This window comes from Clupea harengus, chromosome 21 (genome assembly GCF_900700415.2).
Source record: "Clupea harengus chromosome 21, Ch_v2.0.2, whole genome shotgun sequence".
Classification (NCBI taxonomy): domain Eukaryota; kingdom Metazoa; phylum Chordata; class Actinopteri; order Clupeiformes; family Clupeidae; genus Clupea; species Clupea harengus.
Genome location: NC_045172.1, coordinates 13,824,328 through 13,848,245, shown reverse-complemented (window position 1 = coordinate 13,848,245; position 23,918 = coordinate 13,824,328). Strand labels below are relative to the sequence as shown.

The 23,918-nt window shown below is 43.8% G+C and overlaps 1 protein-coding gene across 2 annotated transcripts; it reads left to right on the top strand.

Moving 5' to 3' along the window:
• Window positions 1-975: 975 nt before the first annotated feature.
• Window positions 976-21,329, top strand: gad1b (glutamate decarboxylase 1b). Of its 2 annotated transcripts, XM_012840594.3 has the most exons (17): window positions 976-1,491; window positions 2,892-3,060; window positions 4,931-4,993; window positions 7,898-8,056; window positions 8,360-8,602; window positions 9,972-10,062; window positions 14,782-14,894; window positions 15,065-15,180; window positions 15,284-15,363; window positions 15,815-15,869; window positions 16,638-16,754; window positions 17,047-17,111; window positions 17,358-17,436; window positions 17,714-17,863; window positions 18,241-18,348; window positions 18,699-18,788; window positions 19,290-21,329. In XM_012840594.3, the coding sequence occupies exons 2-17, from the start codon at window positions 2,985-2,987 to the stop codon at window positions 19,461-19,463; spliced, it is 1,779 nt and encodes a 592-aa protein (XP_012696048.1). In that variant the 5' UTR covers window positions 976-1,491; window positions 2,892-2,984; the 3' UTR covers window positions 19,464-21,329. The 2 variants fall into 2 exon arrangements, with proteins under 2 accessions (XP_012696048.1, XP_031414735.1); XM_031558875.2 differs by lacking the exon at window positions 4,931-4,993.
• The last annotated feature ends 2,589 nt before the right edge of the window (window positions 21,330-23,918 follow it).

The following is a 23,918-nucleotide window of genomic DNA, read 5'->3' as shown; positions in this document are numbered from 1 at the left end:
CAGCGTTCGTCATAACTGAAGTCACGGATCGTGTAGTTTCGCAAGAACCTGTAGCCAACCGGAGCTGTCCAAGTGCTGAATGTAGAATAGAGCAACCGCGTCGCGTTTACGGTGGCCTCAGGGAACATTACAAAATCCAAGGACATTCTCATGACATTGAGTGTGCGGTCACACAGTTTAACACCACCCGTTGAAAGATACAAGGTCACTACATTCAGATGACTTTATCACCTCCTTGAGCAGGTGTTCTTTATATCTGATAGAAGACCGATTTATTCAGTAGTTTGTCTTATTGTTAAGTTCACATATCATTTTTAAAAAGTCTAAATTCCACCAGTGGTTTCCCTGCTGGAAAAGGTGGTTTGATTTTACAGGTAGCCTAACACGTTGGATGGTTTGAAAACATTTAAACAAGGCATAGACAGCTGTTTAAGTATTATTTCGATGTAAGCACAGTGAAGGGATTTCAGCATTTATGACCATACGAAAACCAAGATGGGGACCCACATTAATATTCGCAGTTGCTATCCATCATTCCTCAACAAGAGTGTCAGTTTTCAGGATATTGATTCTTTGGCGCCACCCCATGGACTTCAGGTCGCTTCTGACCCTGAGATATTTCTATGGAAAGGAAGATTATTGTATTAAGCGGAAACTGCTCAGAGCCATGATCGTCTTTTCTCCATCTCAAGTGAAAATCTTGAAATAAAAATAAACATTAACGTTTCAGATGGTAGTCCATGTAGTGGACAGGATAGTTGTCCCCTGATGATCAAACTCATAAAACAGAATGTTGTTATGATGCTCTGCGCAATAAAACACTATCAATGAAAGAAAAGAAGAGAAACGGGGAGAAAAAGGAAACAACATACTCTTTGAAAAAACAAGAATATTTTGGCTGCAGGCATTAGCTTTTCTCTCTATCTCCCTCTCTCTCTCTCCCTCTCTCTCTCACACACACTCTCTCTCTCCACATCTTTTTCTCCTCCTCCTTCACTGAATGGCTTTGTTTTATGGACGTAATGTGTTGCTCATAGGGTCAAATTTCCTCTGTCCGTCTGTGTGCGTGGGATTCTTCACTGATATATAAATCACGAGTGACTATAATACCTGCGAGAAAAGTCACGTCCAAAGAGGAAACGCAACTGCGATCCACGCCTGGCTGTTTTGTACCAAGTGGATTTGCTCAATACTTGGGGCCAGTTCCAAACCTGGGGAGGAACGATTGACTCACGCGTGCGTGCTTAGTAACGGATTTTAAACTGTTTTAGGTTTTCTCTGGTAAAACAAAAAGAAGAAAAAAAAGATACAAACTTCACTTGGAAAAGGTGCGGCGCTGGATGGGTCTTTCCAACTGTATTAATATTTGGATGATATTTTTGGGGAGTGTTTCTCAAGTCTGACCACTGCGTGGCTATAAGGTGTTACTCCGGCTCTGCCTTCCTAGTTGGATTCTAGCGAGCAGTCAGAACACCTGTGACTGTCACTACGGTAAGGACATTAGAAGCAGCCTATTCCTTTATACTCTCAGATATGGGGTAAACGAAGCAGTTTACGTGTTTATCGTGTCTGATAAAACGTCTGAACTGGACAATACAGTAATTTTGAAATTAACTGACATTTCCTCGTGTCTAAACAAACGACCTGTCGATTGTGAAGTCTTATTTCTCAGTCTGTTTTCTTAACGAAATGTGATTGAAATGTAATTAAGACTAAATTACTTAAGGAACATAGGGTTATTTCACGCGCTGACGATGATAAGGTTCAATTCAATTCAACTTTATTTCGCCATGTATACAGATACTAGGAATTTGTTTTGGTATTCTCCATGCAGGCTATAGTATCACCAAACTATCTCCTGCACGAGATCTCCACGGCCGCTACACAAGCGCCATCGGACCTACACAAGCGCCATCGGACCTACACAAGCGCCATCGGACGTTCGTTCATTCACAGTTTTTCACTCACTGTGAAATTGAATGATGGTCGCTGGCTGGAGTTATTTAAAGATCATCTTAATTGGGAAATCGATATGGTAGTTTGTCAATCAATCGTTCGAGCCCTTTTTTCCGAAGCACCATCAATCAAATATGACTGTGCTGTCATCGAAAATATTTAAATAACTAACCTAATTCAAGTCATCACAACTTAATTTCGTTATTAATTGTTGGCAATTGTTTCATGAGAGGTAGTGCTATCATGTCATATTTTTACGACACGATTCATTGCAGGCATTGCACATATAACATTGTCTAATACGGCTTGATTTATGGACTTCGTTTTTAAAGGCGCTCTGCTCTTTGAGGCAATTAAGTTGGACTTCACGGTCTGGTGCGCCCCGTTTGACTGCAACACCCAGAGCAAGCTAGCTGCCAAGGACGACAGAAGAGGCGTCTGTTGTCCATCCGCGAGAAATAAACTTCATCCAAAACTTGGCATGATGTCCAGATGAACTCCGGGAGTCGATTTCGTAGTTTTAAGGGGGCTTGTGACCCATTAATGGCCACCGCTGGCACATTTTCTGTCTCCAGACTGCGTATAATTGAATGCGTGCGATGTTATCGCCGACCACATTTCTGCACTTGACAGAAGACGGAGCCTCCGTCCCGCTAGCGTTGGGCTGTGTGAATGGCGAGAGACGAATAGTCTCGTTCGAGACACTGATTTATCACGCAGGACCATTTTGGAATTTCGATTGATACTCTAATAAATGACGCTGAATGTTTCCATAAACTGCTAGGCAATGCATCTTGTTTCACCAAATGCGTATTCCTTTGCTCGAGTAGTTGCGAAATAATATACATATATTAACACCGCGGTTTACCATGGGGTGATTGTTTTGTGCTGACATGGTCGTTTGTTTCTAAAAAACCTTTCTATTTTCCTTACAGCGCTCCATTATATCTCTTGGTCCAGGCTCAACGGGTTTTGGCTAAGGGTGACAGCACGCACACTCCAGAGTATTGTCCCGGTTTAGCAAACTGATGGCGGCTTCAGCACCTTCCTCCTCCGCTGGCGACCCGGATCCCAATTCGACTAATTTACTACCACCATCCACAAGTAGGTCTCTCTCACAATGAAAGCATTTTTGGCTCGGGTTGTTTACTCCCTTCTAAAAAGAGAAGAAAAAAACAAGATTAAGCTGTGAAATGTCTATTTTCTGACAAATAACGTGCACTCACTGTGCCATCACTTAATAAGTGAAGCAGCGACTATATCTACCCTGGTAACTTGCTAAAAATAAAATACAAAACGCCATGACACAGGATAGGCTACAGCCTATCCGAAGGGATAAAGCCTACCTAACAAGACTGCAACGAATACAAGTATTTGCATTGGCTTTTAAACCCAATTTTAATGATTAATCTAATCATTATCAATCCAAATAATTAATAGCATTAACAGTCATATACTATTATCCCATAGTATTATTATTATTATTATGTGTTGTTGTTGTTGTTAAATTTAGTTATGTACAATATATCTGCAGCTTTGATTATTTTCAATTTCTATAAAATTAAATCAATCTTTTTCTTTACTTAAATGTAGTTATACATTACACCTGGTATTGGAGCTATTTGATTTCGGTGTAATTAAATGGAAAATAAGTCTGATTGCAGCCACTCGTAATGACTCGTGTTTTGTTCTCTTTCAATGGAAGTGGCAGTGTTCGAGCTGTAATCAGCTAGAGCTAGAGGACTTAAATGCCATAATTGCTTAAAATGACTAGACTCCCCTCTTTTCCTTTTGTGTCTTTATTCATTGAAGGAACGCACAAAACTGTAAATTCTACCTTGATTTTCGATAATGAAAGTAAAATTCAGACCTATTTCCACTACATTATAGTGAATATTTTTAAAGAAAGAACCGCCTGAATATATGTGTGTGTTTGAGTGAGTGCGTGTGTGTGTGTGTGTGTGTGTGTGTGCGTGTGTGTGTGTATGTGTTGCTCTGCTGCTGCTCATGTTGCCATTATCTCCCTGCCACGCTCTATCTCACGCGCACTGACCTGAGGCGGCACGCTCTGTCAGTGTCGCGGCAAGGGGCTGACAGCTACGCCTCGAGCCGGCACCAACTGAGCTGAACCGCCTGAGGTCCAAACACAAACAGCCACAACAACACAATCCATACCAGTCACCCGTCTCTAAAACGTGTGCATGTGGATATACTTCCATAACCCATCAATCAGAAAGGACATATTTTTCGTCTCTGCATCCCAAGTGCATCCTTTTTTGCACGATACAATTGTCACAGAAGTCTTATATGAAGTCACAAGCTGCGTTTTAATATTTTGCAAAAAGATACACATAGTTCCTGTGCTTTTATTTCCCATAATGTTTGAGCGTGTTTTCATTTCTCCATTATTCCTAATGGTTATTTTCCACATACACATTTGATTGCAAATATATTGCTTGCCTGCTAGACAGGCCCACGGGCGTGCTTGGCTCTTTGGATGCTAAATTCTAGACGCTTTTTTTAGGCCTTTCTCTGGCCGCCGGACGGCCAATCATGCAAGTCTCCGCCAGTCAAACACCGCGTCTCACCCAATTAATTTCTGTACTCGTTCCCGACCTCATTTCATGGCCGTTTATTTTAAAGCGCCGCTTTGCCGGATGTGTGCCAGCGTTCATTAGCCCCCTCGCCTCTCTGATGGCCTCTATTGATTGCCTGGCGGAATCGGAGAATTCTCAAATGAGTATTACAGCTGAACCCCCCCACCCACACACATACATACAAACACACACCCAGCAAAGCGCCGCTTCCAACAGCCACCCCTCCCGAGCTCACGCTGCCTGCCTCCGGCCTGCTGCTGCGCTTCTCCTCCATTTCGTGCTGCTTCTGAGCCATCCACCACAAGCGAGAGTGAGAGTCAGCATAATCAAATCAAAATGTCGGTTATTCAATAGTTCTCCTGAACGTCTCGTTTTAGCCTATGATGCGTGGTGCGGCGTAGCACACGGCTGTACGAGGAAGCTGGGGATGAAGATATGCGGTAAGTTGGATACGATGTACACTCACACTGCCCTTCTCCTGAAGTCAGGTCACAAGTTGCACATTAATAAAGACTATTTGTATATGGAAAACAAACCTTATTCCAAAACGACATGTTTTGTCGACCTTGTTTTTATTTCCCCCTTTCTTCCAAGTGTGTATAGCTACTGTATTCGGATGTATGCGAAGAAACAAGGGGGGCGAACTGTCACTGCCTATTCCCATCTACCCAGAGGTCAGCAGCGCACAGTCATTTAGCCCGTAGGCCACACAGGGTATGCGGGCAGAGGCTTTTGTATCCCCCCCTGTTCGCACCATGTCTCCTCGCATCTCTGGAGATGGCTTTTATTTGTTGAACAAAGCCAGCCAACAAAAGATCTCTCTCTCTCTCTCTCTTTCTCTCTCTCACTCTCTCTCTCACTCTCTCTCTCTCTCTCTCTCTCTCTCTCTCTCTCTCTCTCTGTCAGTCCTCTGAAAATATGTATAGACCTGCTTGCTCGCAAGATTGGATATATACGGGAAAGACTATAAACATCAAGATTTTATCATGGCATGTAGCCTAAAGACAAATTAGGCCATACTACATTCTGATTCAATGACTGCATACGAAAGGGGCTGTCCTTTGCGTTGCGAATGAAGGGTGGTTTTCGGGATTGGATTGTTCCAGACGGAAGGATGGCGATTTTGTCTCCTGGTCTCCTCAGTGCTGTTACACCTGACTGGGTTTTACAGCTCGGTAAAATAACCGGAGGAGGTGGAAATGGCGGTCTGGATTGACGCGTGTGGTCTAAAATTTACCTTGATGTCGAAGCCCACGCATGATCAATTCAGCAGCTATTTTAGACATAACTGTCTCTTCAGCTCCATCTCAGGCGATTGACCTAGGTGTTTTCAAGGACCACCAATCAGATTTTGTAATCATGCCTACTCATTGATGCCATTATTTTTACTTTGACGTCAGATGCCACATCACAGTGATGTCATTCTCGTCCCTGGTTGGTTATCACCAATAATGTCTGATAAGTTGTTCATATTGACCTACATGAGTAGGCCTATTTTGTAAAACACAGAGACAGCAGTTAGGTGAAAACGTCAAAATCAAATGCATGTATCATATGTATTTGTTTTGTAATGGCATACCAAGAAAGCTAATTTGAAGGTGATCGAAATTGATTTGGTCACCTGCAAGAAAGGACACGCCACCTACTGGACAACTATCAGGGGAGCAATCAATGTGGCAGAATATTGTTTGGGATTTATTATTTATTAATTTTTTGTTGGATTTTTCTCATGGAATTTTTTTTAACCTTTTTATTGGCATATTTTAACTATTTTGCCAATTAATTTGTGCCCATTAATGTAATATATAAAAAAAATCTAATTTCAAATGTGTGTAGATTATTCCGGAATGTAACATGAAAATTATATCACATTTGTTTGACCATGTGTACGATTCATTTAGATTAAAAGGAGAGGACAAGAAACGGGGTACATTCTTTTCTCACGATGGTTGTTTCGATTTAAGACACACGGGTTTTCATCTTTTTTTTACCCTCATAGATCCTAAAAAATATGGAGGATCACAACCATCTACAGATTCTCTGAATTGCGCTCATGTGTATGTAGCGTACACAGTTGACAAGAAAAATTATCCCTGCCATAATCAACCTAAAAAAATAACGTGCAGACGCTTGGGTCATCACTGGTCCTTATCTGTCAGGAACGGCCCCTCCTGAAAATCACAGATTAGTGGTACTGTGATTAAAACACAAGCTGGCAGTCTCATGTTGTATAGAGATCGATGAGATATGCCTGTATGCACCCAGGCGATAACAACCACCCTCAAGTGAAGAACAAAAGTCCAGACAGTCTGTGTGTGGGAAGCATTTTTTTCGTTGTTGTCACACACACAGTTGCCAAAATGAATTGTCCGAGGTGGGTCAAATGTACTGTTTATAAATTTAGTTTAAAGCTAGTCAGCTAATCTAAAACAAAAGCTGCGCAACGCTTCTTTTGGGATCGAAATCTATCAAAATATAGTTATTCATGAGGGGACTAAATCAAAATTAATTTTCAGTGAATTTGTGTATGTGTTTGTGTGTGTGTGTGTGTGTGTGTGTGTGTGTGTGTGTGTGTGTGTGTGTGTGTGTGTGTGTGTGTGTGTGTGTGTGTGTGTGTGTGTGTGTGTGTGTGTGTGTGTGTGTGTGTGTGTGTGTGTGTGTGTGTGTGTATCGCTGTGTTACATTGAATGTTTGTGTGTGCGTCTCTATGTTACATTGAATATGTGTGTACGTACGTGTGTGTGTGTGTGTGTGTGTGTGTGTGTGTGTGTTGAACCCATAATTCCAGGTCTGCTTGTGGTAATGCATTTCATACCGTGTCGATAAAGTAGCTGCCATAAAATATTGCTCATACATCATTACCTTCAAAGGCGCACTTTATCAAACTTGCCCGAGGTGTCATAATGGCATGGACCCATCACGGTGGCTGCGTCTCAGCAGGCTTTCCTCTCAAGTGGAATCTATGCGGGGTTGGGGGCGGATGAGGCGTGGGCGTTTCGACTAAATATACCGAGGTCCAGAGGTTTGAGGACTCCTCCCCGAACCACCCACTTTGAGCGAGAGAGTGTGGATAGTACGTGTTGATTTGCCCTACCCTGCCCCCTTGCAGCTAAACTGTTGATGTCATACGGCAGACCCCCTTAGGGTTTCCGTAACTATATATAGCCCGACTGTAAACACGGGGATCCCCCCAAAGTATATATAACAGCTCCGACCCAACTCTGAGCATTTACAGGAGAACATGTGTGACTTTTTTTCCAAGTGATTGCTTGAACCTACCACAGCCATGCTAAATAGTGACAACTGCCCGTTCCACCCCTCTTCTGCTCCCTGTAACAACGCAGGCTTCCTGCAAAAGAATAACAGCCTGGAGGAGAAGAGTCGTATCGTCAATGCCCTCAAGGAGCAATCTTCCAAAAATCAGCAGAGCTGCGAAAACAGCGAACGGGATGATGCCCAATTCAGGCGCACTGAAACGGACTTCTCCAACCTGTTTGCTCGGGGTGAGTCTCATTCATGCATATATAATAGTTTGACTTAGTTTAAATGATCAAAGTTGAGGTAAGTAGCTCAGTCACTTGCTGGTAACACCCATAACATTTCAGTAAAAATGCTTTGTAAAGTAAATATACAAATAGTTCGGTGGAAAGTGGAATAGGGTTTCGTTTATAGTTTGTTAAAAACAAATATTAAACAGTGAAATATTAATACATGGCATGGAATGTTGTGGGTATGCGTTGGTTTGCCAGATTACGTGTATTTGTAATATGTGCATATTCAAAACAAGAACATACTATTTTTAACAGATCTACTGCCCGCCAAAAATGGAGAGGAGCCCACCTTGCAGTTCTTGCTGGAACTCGTGGAGATCCTCACCAACTACGTGCGCAAGACCTTCGACAGGTCAACCAAAGTGCTGGACTTCCATCACCCGCACCAGCTGCTTGAGGGAATGGAGGGCTTCAACCTGGAACTCTCCGACCAGCCCGAGTCACTTGAACAGATCCTTGTGGACTGCCGAGACACACTGAAATACGGCGTGCGAACAGGTACAACGATTTTCCGTAATGTTAAATTGCAGTAAGAAAACAATTTGTTCGAACATTGGAAAAAAACAGGCCCACTGTTAAATATACAGTATGTGAACTGGGATACGAAAGTGTTCTTTGCTGGATTTTAAATAGAAAGATGCAGATCAATGCCATAGTTTAATTACGAAATAGGCCTATTCTTACTTAGGTCAACTAGAAACGACCCCGTTAATTTGATTTGCTGGTGTCAAAAACTTGTCTTCAATCCAATGAAACTGAAAAAAGGGGCCTATGCATGTTTACCCGGGAGACGTTTCATAATAGTACAGTAGATCGCTTACATAAAGAACCCCTTTAGTCGAGCCGTCTCTCGCCATAAAACAAAACCACACTGACAGGTTATTGTGCTCTTGGTAATTTTGTTGACTGCTTGTTTCTCTTTCGACTGGCCTGCGGCGATTTAAAATGTCTTTACAAGCGCATAAAAGCAGTTAGTTGCTTTATTACGTGTAGCCTCATTTAAAACAAGAAACCCATCACAATGAAGCAAAAAGTGTCCTGTTTTTCAGATGAAGAGAGAAACTTAACACAAATTGAGTTGTCAAGACCGTTCGAGAACTGTGCTGTCCATGGTACTGAAATATTCCCAGAATGAGGACGTACGGTTGCAAGTGTCCTGTTGAGTGGTCATAAGACACAATTCACATGAAACAACCATTTTAAAATAAAGACACATATTATCTTCGTAAATTCACGAGACAAAACTGTCCATGCACATGGTCTAATCATAGAGAAAGAGAAAGTCAAATACAACTGACTTTGATGACAGACTGCACAGTTACACAATACGACAGTTTTTTTTTAGAACTGGCTGATGTAAGTTTGCGTCTACCTTGGTTTCTCACACAATGCATTCCCAGAATCACATAATCTCCGTGTCCCCAGTCCGTCCTCGCTCGAAGTCCTGTGAAATCGTTCGGCGACAGATATCTGGCCGAGCTGAATCAAATATCATTTGGCCTATCTTCCTATCAATACATAATTATACTTGCTCATCGAAACGTATCACGCAGACTAATGAGCCGCATTAAAAGGGCATTGCGTGGAGGCGGGATGGTAGGACTCATGAAATGAACATCTGCTTTGTGTGGGCACACCATGATATGGCCTTATGCAAATTACACACAGCCAAGATGAAAAAAGAAAAAATGAAATTGATTCTCTATTTTCATTTAATGAACTTTCCAAAATCTGTGTGCCTATTCTCTCTCTCTCCCAGTCACCCAAATATATCTATCTATCTATCTGAATGTGTTGGGGTGTGTGTTTATGTCAGATATTTTCCTTACGTGGGTGTTTTCAGTACATGTTTCCTCTGTCCTTCTAGGTCATCCCAGATTCTTTAACCAGCTGTCCACTGGGCTGGACATCATCGGGTTAGCTGGAGAATGGCTGACCTCCACCGCAAACACCAACATGTGAGTCACACTGTTCTTGTCACCTTCCTCTACCTCCAGCACATTGACTTGAGTATTCATTCTTTCCTTCCACTCCTTTGACATTTGTTCCCTTCTCTTTTGCCATTTTCTGGCTGCCTCTCTCCGTGTTTCTGTCTTTTCTTTTTATTGTCCCTCTCTCTCTTTCTTTCTTTCTTTCTCTCTCTCTTTCCATTTTCCTCTTTCCTGATCTTTCTCGCTTTCGCTCTCTATCTCTGTCCAGCCATGATTCGAACTGAAGTAGTGACAGGTAGAATGGCAGTGAATGGTAGTGAATGGTAGTGATGAAAGATCCCTCAACATAGCTATTCTGTGCCAGAGAAAAAGGCTGGAGAGGCACTCAGAACAAAAGTAGATTCTCCTTCATGTAAAGTGAATTTGGCCCAGAGACTGTCAGTGCTAGCCAAGGAATTGGAGGATGTTTCTTCCAACAAAATGTCCTCCTTCCTTCTTCTCCAGCTCTTTTCTTTTTCAACATGCACTCCTCTGTCACCTTGTTTCTCTTCCCTTGTCTCCTTGTCTTCTCTGTTTTCCTTCTGAAGTGATTTACACAGTCAAATGCAGGGTTACACAGAGGCGAGAGCCAGCACAGATATGAAACCAGTCTCATTCTACACCAATCAATCAAACAAACATCAATGAAATTGACTGGCACATATGGGGAAGCCCCTTCTATTTCCTCCTGACCCCTGACCCCTGACCCCTGACCCCTCCCCCACTCCTTAAACTCGTTCCCCCAGCCATCAAGTGTAAATATGGGACACTATTAGAACTCGCACTGTGTCCATTCATACAGGGACAGCTTTTGTGACACCTGTGTGTGTGTTTGTGTGTGTGTTAGACAGAGAGTATGTGTGTGTGTGGGGGGGGAGTTGGGGGGTGTATGGGTTTGTGTTTGCACTGGGATTGGGTCATTTCGGGTACACGCTTTAAGGGATTGTCCTCAGCGACCATGCAGCCTGCAGAGGGCCGGGGCCACCTGACTCAGTCTGCTTATGTAAAGTGTTTTTGCGGAGGCCACCGTGGCCCGAGGTGCTGGCTTAGTTAGCACCATATCGAACAGCGTCTCTGGATAACGTTTTCATTGCCGCTACAGCGCCGCTGGCCTCGGGCCCTGTTAGATTGCATATTGATCAGCTGTTACACGGCACCCCGCTCTGTTCCATTCGGCAATCGCCCACATACCCGCAGCACAGCGCACAACCTGTCTTCACAGTGCAGACACAGATAGCACCCAACACCATTCATATCCCCTTTTAAATTAGCTGAGCCGATTAGTCCCTTGAACACTTTAAGGGAGAGCTGCTGTGCTACGGATCCCCAGCTGAAATGAGAGGAGGTGCCTGAGAAAGGAGCGTCTGGTACAAAAGAGCCCAGCTTGCCCCGGTCCAGTTAACGGCCCATTGATTGCTGTTCATCATGAGAGCTGGTATGAGCCAAATGCCAGCTGAGGCTAGTCACACAACACACACACCCCCTACCCCTGAGGGGCCATGAAAACTGGTCTCGCTGTGTCACCCACGGCAGCCATTTTGGTCCCAGAGGAGCGGAACACTTCATTCTGGCAGTTTCCTGTTAATGTGGGCTGACTCCCAGAGACTGGCTAGGAAATGGGGATCACTTACAAGGGTCAAGTAATTCCTCAGTCACTATTACTTATCAACAAAGGCATGGGTCTCAGGGGAGCTCACCAAGCTAATTCTCACCCAGGGAAATGAAAAGGAAATGCTCCAGTTCATGTTGTAGGCCTACACTCTGCCATTTTTTTTTCCCAATCATTCAAATGATGTCTAAAATGTGTTAAAGGCTGAGACTCAGATAAAACCCTCTTAGTGCCAGGTCATGAAGCTTTGATCACAAACGGGTCACACTCACGGCAAACTAATGACTTTTCAAATTTAGCAAAGTCATTTCTGTCTTTAAATACTCTCAGCTGAATGAAGTGTTTTCTTCTGGCTGAAGTGGAGAGCTTTAGCATCCACCTACGTGCATGCAGGCTGCCTCCCCCCACTGTAAAGGCTGATTTTCTCTCCAGGCAACCAGACCCATTTTCTCCCCTGCTGAGGACTCCATGTTGTGCTAAAATGGCTCCCTACTCCAGGCGGAGCAGCTAAGGGCTTCCTATTGTGCACACAATGTGTGTGTGTGTGTGTGTGTGTGTGTGTGTGGGTGTGTGTGTTTGTGTGTGGATGCCCATGTGTGCATGGTTGCAAAGCCGTGGATGAATGTCTTTGTATCCATGTTTGCAAGGCTGTTCATGTATGTTTTTGTATCCATGTTTGCAAGGGTGTGTGTTTGTGTCTTTTGCGCAGGCTTTTTTCCCAGGCTATGTGTGTGTGTGTGTGTGTGTGTGTGTGTGTGTGTTTGTTTTTCCTAGGCTTTGTGTGTGTGCGTGTGTGTGTACATGGCCCATGTGTGTGTGTGTGCTACAAAAGATGGCTGGAGTCTCTTGTGCTGTCAGTGCTCTCATTATTCACCGGGGCTAATTAGGAATCATCATTTCTAATGACTCCTGACACTTATTGACTGGCACCTAATGTGCTAATAAAAATGTCCCCAGGGCTTTGCACCACACAACAACTCTACATGAGCAATGGGCTTCAGACTCAATAGTCCCCTGTGTTCATTTCTCTGTGTGTGTGTGTGTGTGTGTGTGTGCATTTATGTTTTGTTGCTTACCACTGTAGACAGCAGATCTGTCCAAACACACACACACACACACACACACACACACACACACACACGCACACACACACACACACACACACAGCAGGGTGTTTGATAAGAGGACATGCTAGAGGTAGGGCACAGTGTGACAAGTGGAAATGTCCGCAGGGAAGAGAAAGCTCTGGAGAATGGGCGAGAGAGGAAGAGAGAGAGAGAGAGAGCAAATGAGAACGAACAAGACATTGGCTCTGTCTGACATGGAAAACATTCTGCCTTCTAAGACAGCATTCGGTGGCAGGAAGGCATCAAGGCCTGTCCGAGTCAAATATTTATATAAAATGCTGCCTTCCAAGATACCTTCGTCTGGATGAAATTTGAGAGCAGCATAATGTATGGATCATGGAGTCAATTGCCAGTGTCTTGGCAATGGTGCTCTGTATTGCCTTGGTAGGTAGTCTCAAACCAAGTTCGTAGTAGGTTCCTTGGTGCCTTCTATGGCAACTGACTCTGGTTCAAGGTAGCGAGGCAGCAGGCAGCAGTCTTCTGTGTTGGACAGAGCCAGTGTGTCTGGGCGCGGTTGTGTGCAAGAGAGAGATAGAGATGAGGATGAGAGCCAGGGGGCATAGGAGACACCATCCGCGTCCTGCTAAATAGGAACAAGGCTGACAGCCCCTGTGGACAGCTAACTCGCCTAACGAGTTGCTAAAAACACAGCTGGTGAGCACATGACTGCTGTATCAGCCTCCACAGGCCATTAGCGGCTAAAGTAGACAGCTAACAACTAGCTGCTTAATACAGATAACCACACAATCCATCAAAGCTAGCCGAACCCCACAAACACTCGCTGTCTTTTCAGCCCAATCCTTTCCTCCCAACAAACTGGTCCTGACAACTGGACTCCAGCAACACAATGTAATAGTCACAGTGAATGGCCATGCTCCCTGCAAGACATAATTATTTTAATGTGCACCTCACAGGCTGAGATAGCTCTCATGATTGCCTGAGTATTATGGATGGGCTGCAATTATTTTGCTACTGCCGTGGAGAGACTGTGCCTCGTGCCCACACACACACAGGCATAAAGACACACACACACACACACACATACACACACACACACACACATACACATCTGACATTGTGCATGCACATCACACACATACGTGTATATTCTCTCTCTCTCTCTCTATCTCTCCCTCTCTCTCTGTCTCTCCATTCCTTTGTTCTGTTTGCCGTGCCTCCCTCTGTTGCAGCTCAGCGAAATGGATTTCAGCCTAAATGGGTCCTTATCTCCCCTGAACACCAGTACGGTCTCTGTGTTCACGCTGTTCCATGCCAACCCTCCCCACCCCTAACCCTACCCCACCCATCCTTTCCATTTAGACTGACAGATACTCATCAAAGCATTGTGCCATTTAATTATCCATCCTGAGTGATGCAGAGAAGGGCCTTAGCCAAAAAAAAGCATTTATCAGGCCAATCTAAGGCATTTTTTAATTAGTTCAATTCAAAGGTAATTTATCTGAAATCGAATGATGCATGACAGTGAAGGGGATGGCTGCTGATGGCAGTGAGGGTTGTGCAATGTGTTTTTCTTTCTGTGTGTGGTTGTGTGTGTGTGTGTGTGTGTGTGTGTGTGTGTGTGTGTGTGTGTGTGGCTATTTTTGTGAGAGAAAGGGACAGAAGTCTCTTTAGGTGACTCTAAACGGTCTTTATAAGGTTGTTTGGATTTTTCGATTAAAGTCTTGTGTGCTCTGTCTCATATAGAAACACTGGCAGACGTGGAGACATTGAGAGAGATGAATGCACTCATAAACACACACAGTGACAGAAATGTGGATAAAAAGTGACACATGAAAACTATGAGGAATGATATACCAATGGTCCCCTAGTTCAAAACAATATTCATAAACATAAAAAAAAAATCACATTTTATGAATAGGAATAAAATCCTTTTGTTTGGCCATTTGTCTGACATTGTTGGTTTATGTTTGTCTGATTTTTTTGTGTGCTTTTTGTCTGATTGTTTTTCAGGTTTACGTACGAGATTGCTCCTGTCTTTACACTGATGGAGCAACTCACACTGAAGAAGATGAGAGAGATGGTTGGCTGGCCAGGTGGCGAGGGGGATGGTATTTTCTCACCTGGTAAGTCTGAGGGTACTCAGAGAAATCAGATACTATTTCTCCAACTTTCAAAGCAGATATTTAAGCTGAAAAGAAACCCTTTCCATCATTTTCTGTGGTGTATCTCAGTCTATGATCATAGACTCTTTGTCTGCTCTGTGGTATGAAATTAATCCCGTCCGTGGCCACAGGGGGCGCCATATCCAACATGTACAGCGTGATGGTTGCACGTTACAAGTACTTCCCGGAGATCAAAACTAAAGGAATGTGTGCCGCACCCCGATTGGTCCTCTTCACCTCAGAACATGTATGTAGCTTGTCCTGCATGAGACACAGCTCCTCAACACAATCTTTCTCACGCACAAATCCAAACATACACACACTGAATATGTGTCCATTTTTCATCACAGAGCCACTATTCCATCACCAAGGCTGGAGCAGCGCTGGGATTCGGCAAGGAGAACGTCGTTCTGCTGCGCACAGATGAGAGGTGGGTCCTCTTCCAACCTGATTACCATCCTGACACAGAACACATCTCCCCCTGACTATCTTCATCCTTACGTTAAACCCAATCGTGTACCAGCACCAGAAATGGGCAGCACCGTACCACAATGAGTTTAAGTGTATTAATAAGAAGAACAAGCATTTCAGAATATGCAATCTATACATGATCTGTATGCATGTACATTCCACTACCCTACTGATTATGTCCATCATTACTTGAGTGAACTCAGGTGTGCTGGTAGGTGCTTGGCCAGCCCACTCCATACACTCTCAGGGCTTGAGTTCCTGGCGTTGGTTTAATTCCCACACACTGCAGCGCCTCTCCTCCCCTGGAAGTATTATTCAAACTCATGAAAGGCCTCATAAATCTGATTGGCTATCTGTGGCCCAGTATATCCCTCGACGCTCACGCCGATGATTTTTATTTCCCCTCCCAGGGGCCGAGTCATCCCCGCCGACCTGGAGGCCAAGATTATCGATGTCAAGCAGAAGGTGGGTACCTCCGTCTGAAATCTCTCTCTCTCTGTCTGTCTTTCATTCTCTCTCTCTCTCTCTCTCTCTATCTCTCTCTTTCTCCCTGTCTTTCATTCTCTCTCTCTCTCTCTCTTTTTCCCTGTCTTTCATTCTTTCTCTCTCTCTCTCTCTTTTTCTCTTGCTTTCTCCATGGCCGGCAGCCAAAGTGAAGGGGAGGAGGGAGAAGTGGAAGGTAGCAGCTGCATACAGAGAAAGAGAAAAGATGGAAATGGTGGGGGGAGGGACACTGAGAAGTAGCTCTATTCTGACAAATGGAGCGAGTTCAGTTAAATTGAGAGGAGAGAGAGAGTGAGAGAGAGAGAAGGAAAGAGAAAGGTAGACTGATAGAGAGATAGAGCAAGAGAAAGGAGTGTGAGTACAACCTGAGAGGGGGAGAGAGAGAGAGAGAAAGAGTGAAAAAAAAAGAGAGAGAGAGAATTAGTTGAGGTGACTAGGCTTTGGCAGGAAGCCTATAGGTTCTTGCAACTGTCTCTCCAGGGAGAGTTGTGGCCCGGTGCGCAGCGGGTCGATAGCAGAGGCCACGCCGGAGCTCCCTCTAAAGTATGTGAAGATTAATTGGACTGACTTCAGGTCTTGTCCAGTCAAACTTCACAGGGGAGAGAAGGGACCATGTATTGTGTTTGTAACTTTCTTTTTTTCATTTTTTTATTCACAATTAAGCTCCCCGATTCCTTTCAGTCACTCTATGTGCATGGTTCCATCTAACTGTCTTGCGTGTCCTTTTAGGGTCATCATCCACTCTTTGTGAACGCCACGGCTGGGACCACAGTGTATGGGGCATTCGACCCCATCAACGAGATCGCTGACATCTGCGAGAAGCACAACCTTTGGCTGCATGTGGATGTGAGTGGCTCGAATCTCTAGTCTCAAGCTCAAATCATCTTAATAACTATTGCACTTAATTCATATTACATCCATCACACATCACACACAATTTTTCAATAACACACCTTTCTGTGTATGTTTGTGTGTGTGTGTGTGTGTGTGTGTGTGTGTGCGTGTGTGTGTGTGTGTGTGTGTGTGTGTGTGCGTGCGTGTGTGTGTGCGTGCGTGTGCGTGTGCGTGTGCGTGTGCGTGTGTCTTCGCGTGTGTCTTCGCGCGCGTGTGTGTGTGTGTGTGTACTTGTTGTCCTCAGGGTGCCTGGGGAGGTAGTCTGCTGATGTCCAGGAAGCACCGTCACAAGCTGAGTGGCGTTGAGAGGTAAAACACTCAACTCCCTCCTCATTCCCCTTAGCTGCTTAACACACACCAGTTTCCACACTGACGGTCAGGTGACTTTAGCACTGCCTTGTCCTACATAGCACACTCTGTCCCTTAAGCAGCCCATGTCTTTATGACATTGCTGAGTAGGTCCCCACTCTCAGCAGAGGCTTATAATGAACATGTGGGCCATTTGGGACACAGCGGGTGACATGCTTATGCATCGTTGTTCCTTTTGTTTCTCAGGGCCAACTCCGTCACATGGAACCCACACAAGATGATGGGCGTGCCACTGCAGTGCTCTGCCATCTTGGTCAGGGAGAAGGTGAGGAGGGAACTGTTAGTTCACACACACGTGCACACATACGTGCACACATACATACATACGCACACGCGTGCAGACACACACACACACACAAATACACACATACGCACACAATGATACATAAGAACAGCTTACATCAAAACACATCTTATTAAACCCAGCTGTTGGCTAATCCCTCCTCTTTTTTGCACGCACACACACACACACACACACCTCTCTTTATCTCGCTCACTCGCTCTTCTCCTCCTGGTGGCTAACACTCCCCCTCTCTTTCCAGGGTGTCCTCGCAGGCTGTAACTCCATGTGCGCTGGATACCTTTTCCAGCCCGACAAGCAGTATGACGTCACCTATGACACTGGGGACCAGGCCATCCAGTGCGGCCGCCATGTTGACATCTTCAAGTTCTGGCTCATGTGGAAGGCCAAGGTCAGTGATTGTGTCATTATGTTACACAGATCATTCCCAAGTGTAGTATGAGTATTCAATGTGATTAAATCACTCTGGATGGCCATAGATAAGGCCATCTATAGCAGCCCCCATATTTAGAATGGTAAGCATGAAATAGAAGACTCTATTTAAAGAATATTAACATGGGGTAATGATCTGTAATGCGTATATAAGACCATGACTGAACCATGGGTGATTACATTTATTCCCATCTTTTGAATGTTGTTTTATAAATAAGTATTAATGTACTAGACCACTTAAATATTTGCATTAGTTTTATTACAGTTAATCTTACATGAAATGTAGATTCTTAATATCAAATTTGCCATCGGAATGGATTTGCTGTCCACCTACAGGGAACAATAGGGTTTGAGCAGCACGTCGACAAGTGCTTGGAGCTCTCGGATTACCTCTACAACAAAATCAAGAACCGGGAGGGATATGAGATGGTGTTCGAGGGGGAGGTGAGACAACGTTGCCCTGATCCCACCCTCCACGAGTCCCTCTGTCTGGGGAAGATAACACACACACACACATCACAGTCATGGATCATGGGCACTGTCCATGAAGATAGCTGCCGCATATAAAGCAGGGTTCGCTCATTTGACATTATGTGTGTGTGTGTGTGTGTGTGTGTGTGTGTGTGTGTGTGTGTGTGTGTGTGTGTGTGTATGTGTGTATGTTTTACAAATGTGGTAGACCAGTGAGTTTAAGGTGAAGGTTGGGTGGTCTAGTCTGCTGGACTTGAGGAGGTCAAACAAGAATACCTCAGCATATTAATCTCCCCTTCTCCCTCTCTTCTCTCTCTCTGCAGCCCCAGCACACAAATGTCTGTTTCTGGTACATTCCACCCGGCATGAGAGGCATGCCAGATGGGGATGAGCGCAGCGAGAGGCTTCACAAGGTACAGTTGCCACAGCAACCATCAACCGACAAGCAGTAACCACAGAAACCCACAACAGTCAGTGTAACCTGGCAACATGAAATGTCCAATCCTGAAATACTATGACACAGTATGAACAGTCATCCCTCCATGACTGATCCGCTCTTGACATCTTAAGGGAGTCAAAATGATAATTCAAGACATGTTTTTGCAAAAATATCCGCACTTAAAATCCTGTAAATTGGTGAATACAGAATTATGTGCTACCTTTCACTGAAAATCTAATACTCTAAATGTGACTAATGGATTACCTAGCTAAAGAGCACTTCAAGGCATGAAAATGTTTGATTGCCATCGGTTTTGTTCCCGTTTGCCATGTTAGTCAGTAAATAGGCCTCCAGGTACAACTCATTTAATTAACAGTTAGGTGATCTTCCTGACACCAACCGCTATCCTCAAACATCTATTTGAGGCAAGAGGAAGAGACCAAGCTTATCTTTCTCACGCTGTTTCTTCCATCAGGTTGCACCCAAGATCAAAGCCATGATGATGGAGTGTGGCAGCACCATGGTGGGCTACCAGCCCCAGGGCGACAAAGTCAACTTCTTCCGCATGGTCGTCTCCAACAACGCTGCCACCAGGTCCGACATCGACTTCCTCATCGACGAGATCGAGAGGTTTGGCACTGACCTGTGAGAGTGCTGCTAGCGCCCTCGGTGGCTGCAGGTTTGCACTGCAGCCTTGCCATTTGGAGGAGGGAAGAAAAACTGAGCTATAGCTCGCCCTGTCTAACCCCTCTTCATGGCCCGACTGGTTACCACATAGAGATTATACTCAAGCCATTACCTGATGGCTTTACCCACCCCCCTTTTCGCTTTTTCTCATTCGACGGCGCGGGTTGATGATGTAATCAGATGTTGTGTGCTGTCGTCTCCTATATGCTCTCAGTGCGTCCTGTCCATTTCTTTCTCTCTTTGTCAGTAGATATTTAGCTGAATGTGCTACACAGAGTCCTGGCTTCAACAGGACCCTTTCAAAGACAGAGGGAAAGCCCTTTCCAGCATCTGTGATGTTGTATTTGACCATGGTAGAAAGTCTAATATTAACACTACACCATATGAGATCTATTTTATCTATATTAAAAAAAATACATAAATAAATTATACTGGTGCTTTATGTTTGTACATATGGATAAATTATAAGACAAGGCGCACCACCTTAATGTTACTGCAATTCTTCCTTCCCAAAGCCTATGAGTGTTTAAGTAGTGCAGTTTGTGTTGTAAAACAGTGATAATGTACTGTAATCAGCGCTGTACTCTATCGCCATGTTTCCAGAGCTTTCCACTCTCGTGTAGACTGTGTAAAGTACTGACACATTGCCTTTGTGAGAGATACATATAAATATATATATCTATATGTAATAGTTTTCCACTACGTTTCAAATGTTTATTCTATTAAGAGCTCATAGTTGTATAGAGGTAAAACTAGAGGTCTATGAAAGATATATGAAAAATTACCAAAAAAATAATTATTTGTATGATGACATATTGACAGTGTTTGAGAGTCTAGTATTTTATTCCATTTGTAATGTATCTTTTAAACTATGTAATCAAATGCGTTTTAAATAATGTTTATGGTACCGTAGTGAATTTGTGAGCCAAAGACACAAACAACTAGACATGCATCAATCCGCTGCCCATCCAATGAACAAATGGGTACATTTATGTAAATTAATATATATTATGGATCTTATGCACATAATGATAACTGTATGAGGTATGATGCACTCAGCATCCAATCTCAGTGCAATCGAATCGTGTTGTGTACCTGTTGTGTCGTATGTTACTCTCTTTCTGTGTATGCGCGAGTCTCTGTGTGTGTCTGTGTGTGTGTGTGTGTATTTATGGGTGTGTGAACGAGTGTGAGTGCGTGTGCGTGTGCATGTGTGTGTGTGTGTATGAGTCGCTCTGAATGTTCCCGAGAACTCGGGACAGGGTCGTCTGCGGCGTTGTGGTGCGATGCTCGACTCAGGCAGTGTCGTCTCTGCCCTTTTTCCTTCTCTAGCGAAAAGCACAAAGTGGGTGGGCCTCGTGGGAGGCACGAGGACTGTAACACTCCTCTGTAGAGAGAACAGACTGTGTACATAGACAATAACCATATAGACAAGATACCTATTTATCATTCATTTAATGAATATTTACGCATACTTATATTTACCTTCGCTGCGGAAGGCATTTTAAGGAGATGTAGGCCTACTTACTCATTTAACACAATGTTTGAATTCAAGTCTAATCGTTTGCACAGCGTCCTTTCCTCCCATTCGACTCCATTGTAAATGGATTTTATGCCGGGAGGGAGTGATGCCGTATACAGTATTTTCTGGACCAGAAAAAGCAAAGCTGCACAATAAGCTATGTCACTGTCTGTTTATTCAGTTGAATGAAAGCTGTATGTCCTATTGGGTGATGGTCCTTCTTGTGTAATGATAGGCACTTTAGCACACAATCCCGCCATGTTCAAACTGTTATTGTTACATGTAATAAAACCTCTATTAAAAACACTGACCTGTGTGTCTGTCTTTTTTTTTTTTTGTCATTGATGTTCTCTTGAATCAGAAGCTGTTTTAAGGCATACGTGTTCCGTTGACTTTCAACCCCAATATTAGTTTGTTGTTGGCCATCTTTAACTACAAATACTAATAATGACATTTATCTTTTAAGCCATTTATGTGCAGACACAACACAGACAGAAGGAAACCCAAAGGAGAGTCTGCTGATTGGCTATGCCCGAACCCAAAAGTCCCAGAATCCCTTTGGTCATCAACTCCCATTACACGGTTTAATCACCCAGGAAAAGACTTCAGCTGACCTCTAGCTGACATTATGTGTGTTTGTGTGTGTGCGCTTTCTCTTATTTTGTGATTTAACGACTTTTGTCAGGAAAAAAATACACCATCAAATACAAATGTACATTTTGGTTATAGAAAGTGGGGCATACACAGTATATGCTGCAATGTCATACTTGTTCGTAGACAAGAGGAACTGAAGGATGCAGCCCACCAAGCTGTGTTCTTTTACCACCAGGCAAATGATCCCCTCTTCTCATTCGCATCCTCTTGATTCTCTTTTCCTATTGATGATAACCACACCTTTGCCAAACATCCTCTTTAAGATAGATAGCTTCAACTTCAAATTCTTATAAGGTCAATATTCTCAGCTAGTTAATGGCAGACTGTATTGTCAAGTATGTAATGACACTACACATAGATTGTTAAGAGAGATTGTGCACACAGGCTTACACAATCGTATTAATAAGCGACTTTCCGCTGAAAAGCCTACACTTCAAAGATTAAAGTATAAATGATGATGATGACGATGACGATGACGATGACGATGATATCCGCATTAACCTCTTCTGAGGCGTAATTACGAGCAAATTTGGAAGCAGGTGTTTCGGGCGTTGACTAATGATAGCAACATAATGAAGGAGTCTGATAGTGTAACCCCGAGATCACACACTGTCACTCACACACACACACACAAACACACACATTAAGCTAGAGAGAGAAACAATGGCTGGGACAAACAGATGCAGCCATTATAGCCAATGAGCTGTGTCTAAGTCTGGCAAAGACACACACACACACACACACACACACACACACACACACAGAAACAAACACACACACACACACACACACACACACACACACACACACACACACACACACCCACACCCACACACCCACACACACACAATCCAAATCCAGACAGACATTGAGGGAACCAATTCAACTGGCCCAGAAGCTATGTCTGTGAACCTACAACAGATATCCACACACACAAAAAATTAGTCTATGGCACTCTACGTGACAAGTCGATGCCAATGTGCCAATGTAAAATGGTGTGATGTGACCTTGGTACAGACAGTCATATGAACAAATAATTTTCAGAAGGGCTAAAGTTGAATGAGAGGTCAGGGATGTGAATGTGAATGTAGTGCAAGTGTGTAAACATACATGACCGTACACGCTTCAGGCAAGTATACAAAACAGACAGACCATACACTAAAGCCAATACATCAGTAGCTTTTTTCTCTATGGACCCGAGATGAACCTTACAGGTTTTGCGTCGAAAATGGAGGCCAGTAGTGATACCAGTGATATAGATAGATTCTAGGCCGGCACGACCCTCCTGACTGCCCTGGTGCAAGATATGGCAAGCCCCCACAACCCCTTAATATGGTAAAACAACATGGGCCTACTTTTCTCTTGCACTGTTTGGGTCAGTTCTGTTGCCCTGATCATCAGACGATGAAACAATGGATGTGCTGACATGGGACCACAGAATCTACAGACAGCTGCAGACCTCTACTTCAGGCAGCGAAGTGGACACTCTCCTGATGCTTTTTGCCTCCCTTCCTGTGTTCTCCAGGTAGCATTTATGTTCTTCCGCAACACAATTTGTTTTTGGATGTTTTTGTTATACGGTAAGACACCCTACACCAACATTATCTAAGAACTGGTAGAGGGTAGTGAACCAGCACCCTTAACTAATTGAGCCACTATAGGCGCAAGAAACTGTTTACATTGCTATTAGTTCCAGCTAGACTTCCTGTCTCTGCCTTAAAGCACTGAATTAGCCTGATGTATTTTTACACAGAGAACTTGTCCAAGGTCACGACTCATGCCATATCATTTTATTTTGGGCCGCCTTCAGACTGTGCCCGGCTGCATCTCCACCCATGCACCCATCTAGCGCCGGCCCTGGATAGATCAATGCAGACTCATAGTCGTAATATTGTATGATATACAAGTCGTAAAAGGAGAAGCTTGTAAACAGCCCCCTCTGGTGGACAACATAACACAAATAAACGAATCTAAAATCTGTTTTCAGCCATTGTGTAGCGTAGCCTATCGTTTTCAAAGTCTAAATGATCAAAATCCAGAACATGTCCTGAACATTTATTTGTTAAAACAATATTTTTACCAACCAAATCAACCACCACGCAATAAAAAGCTAAATTAATTACTCAAATTCAAGGTTTTGAGGCTTTGAGAAGAATCATGATGTTTCAACGGTTCCATAGTCCTGTTATTGCGCCAGAGTTGTCTAACTTCATGTAAGACGCCTGTTAGGAGGACTAAAAA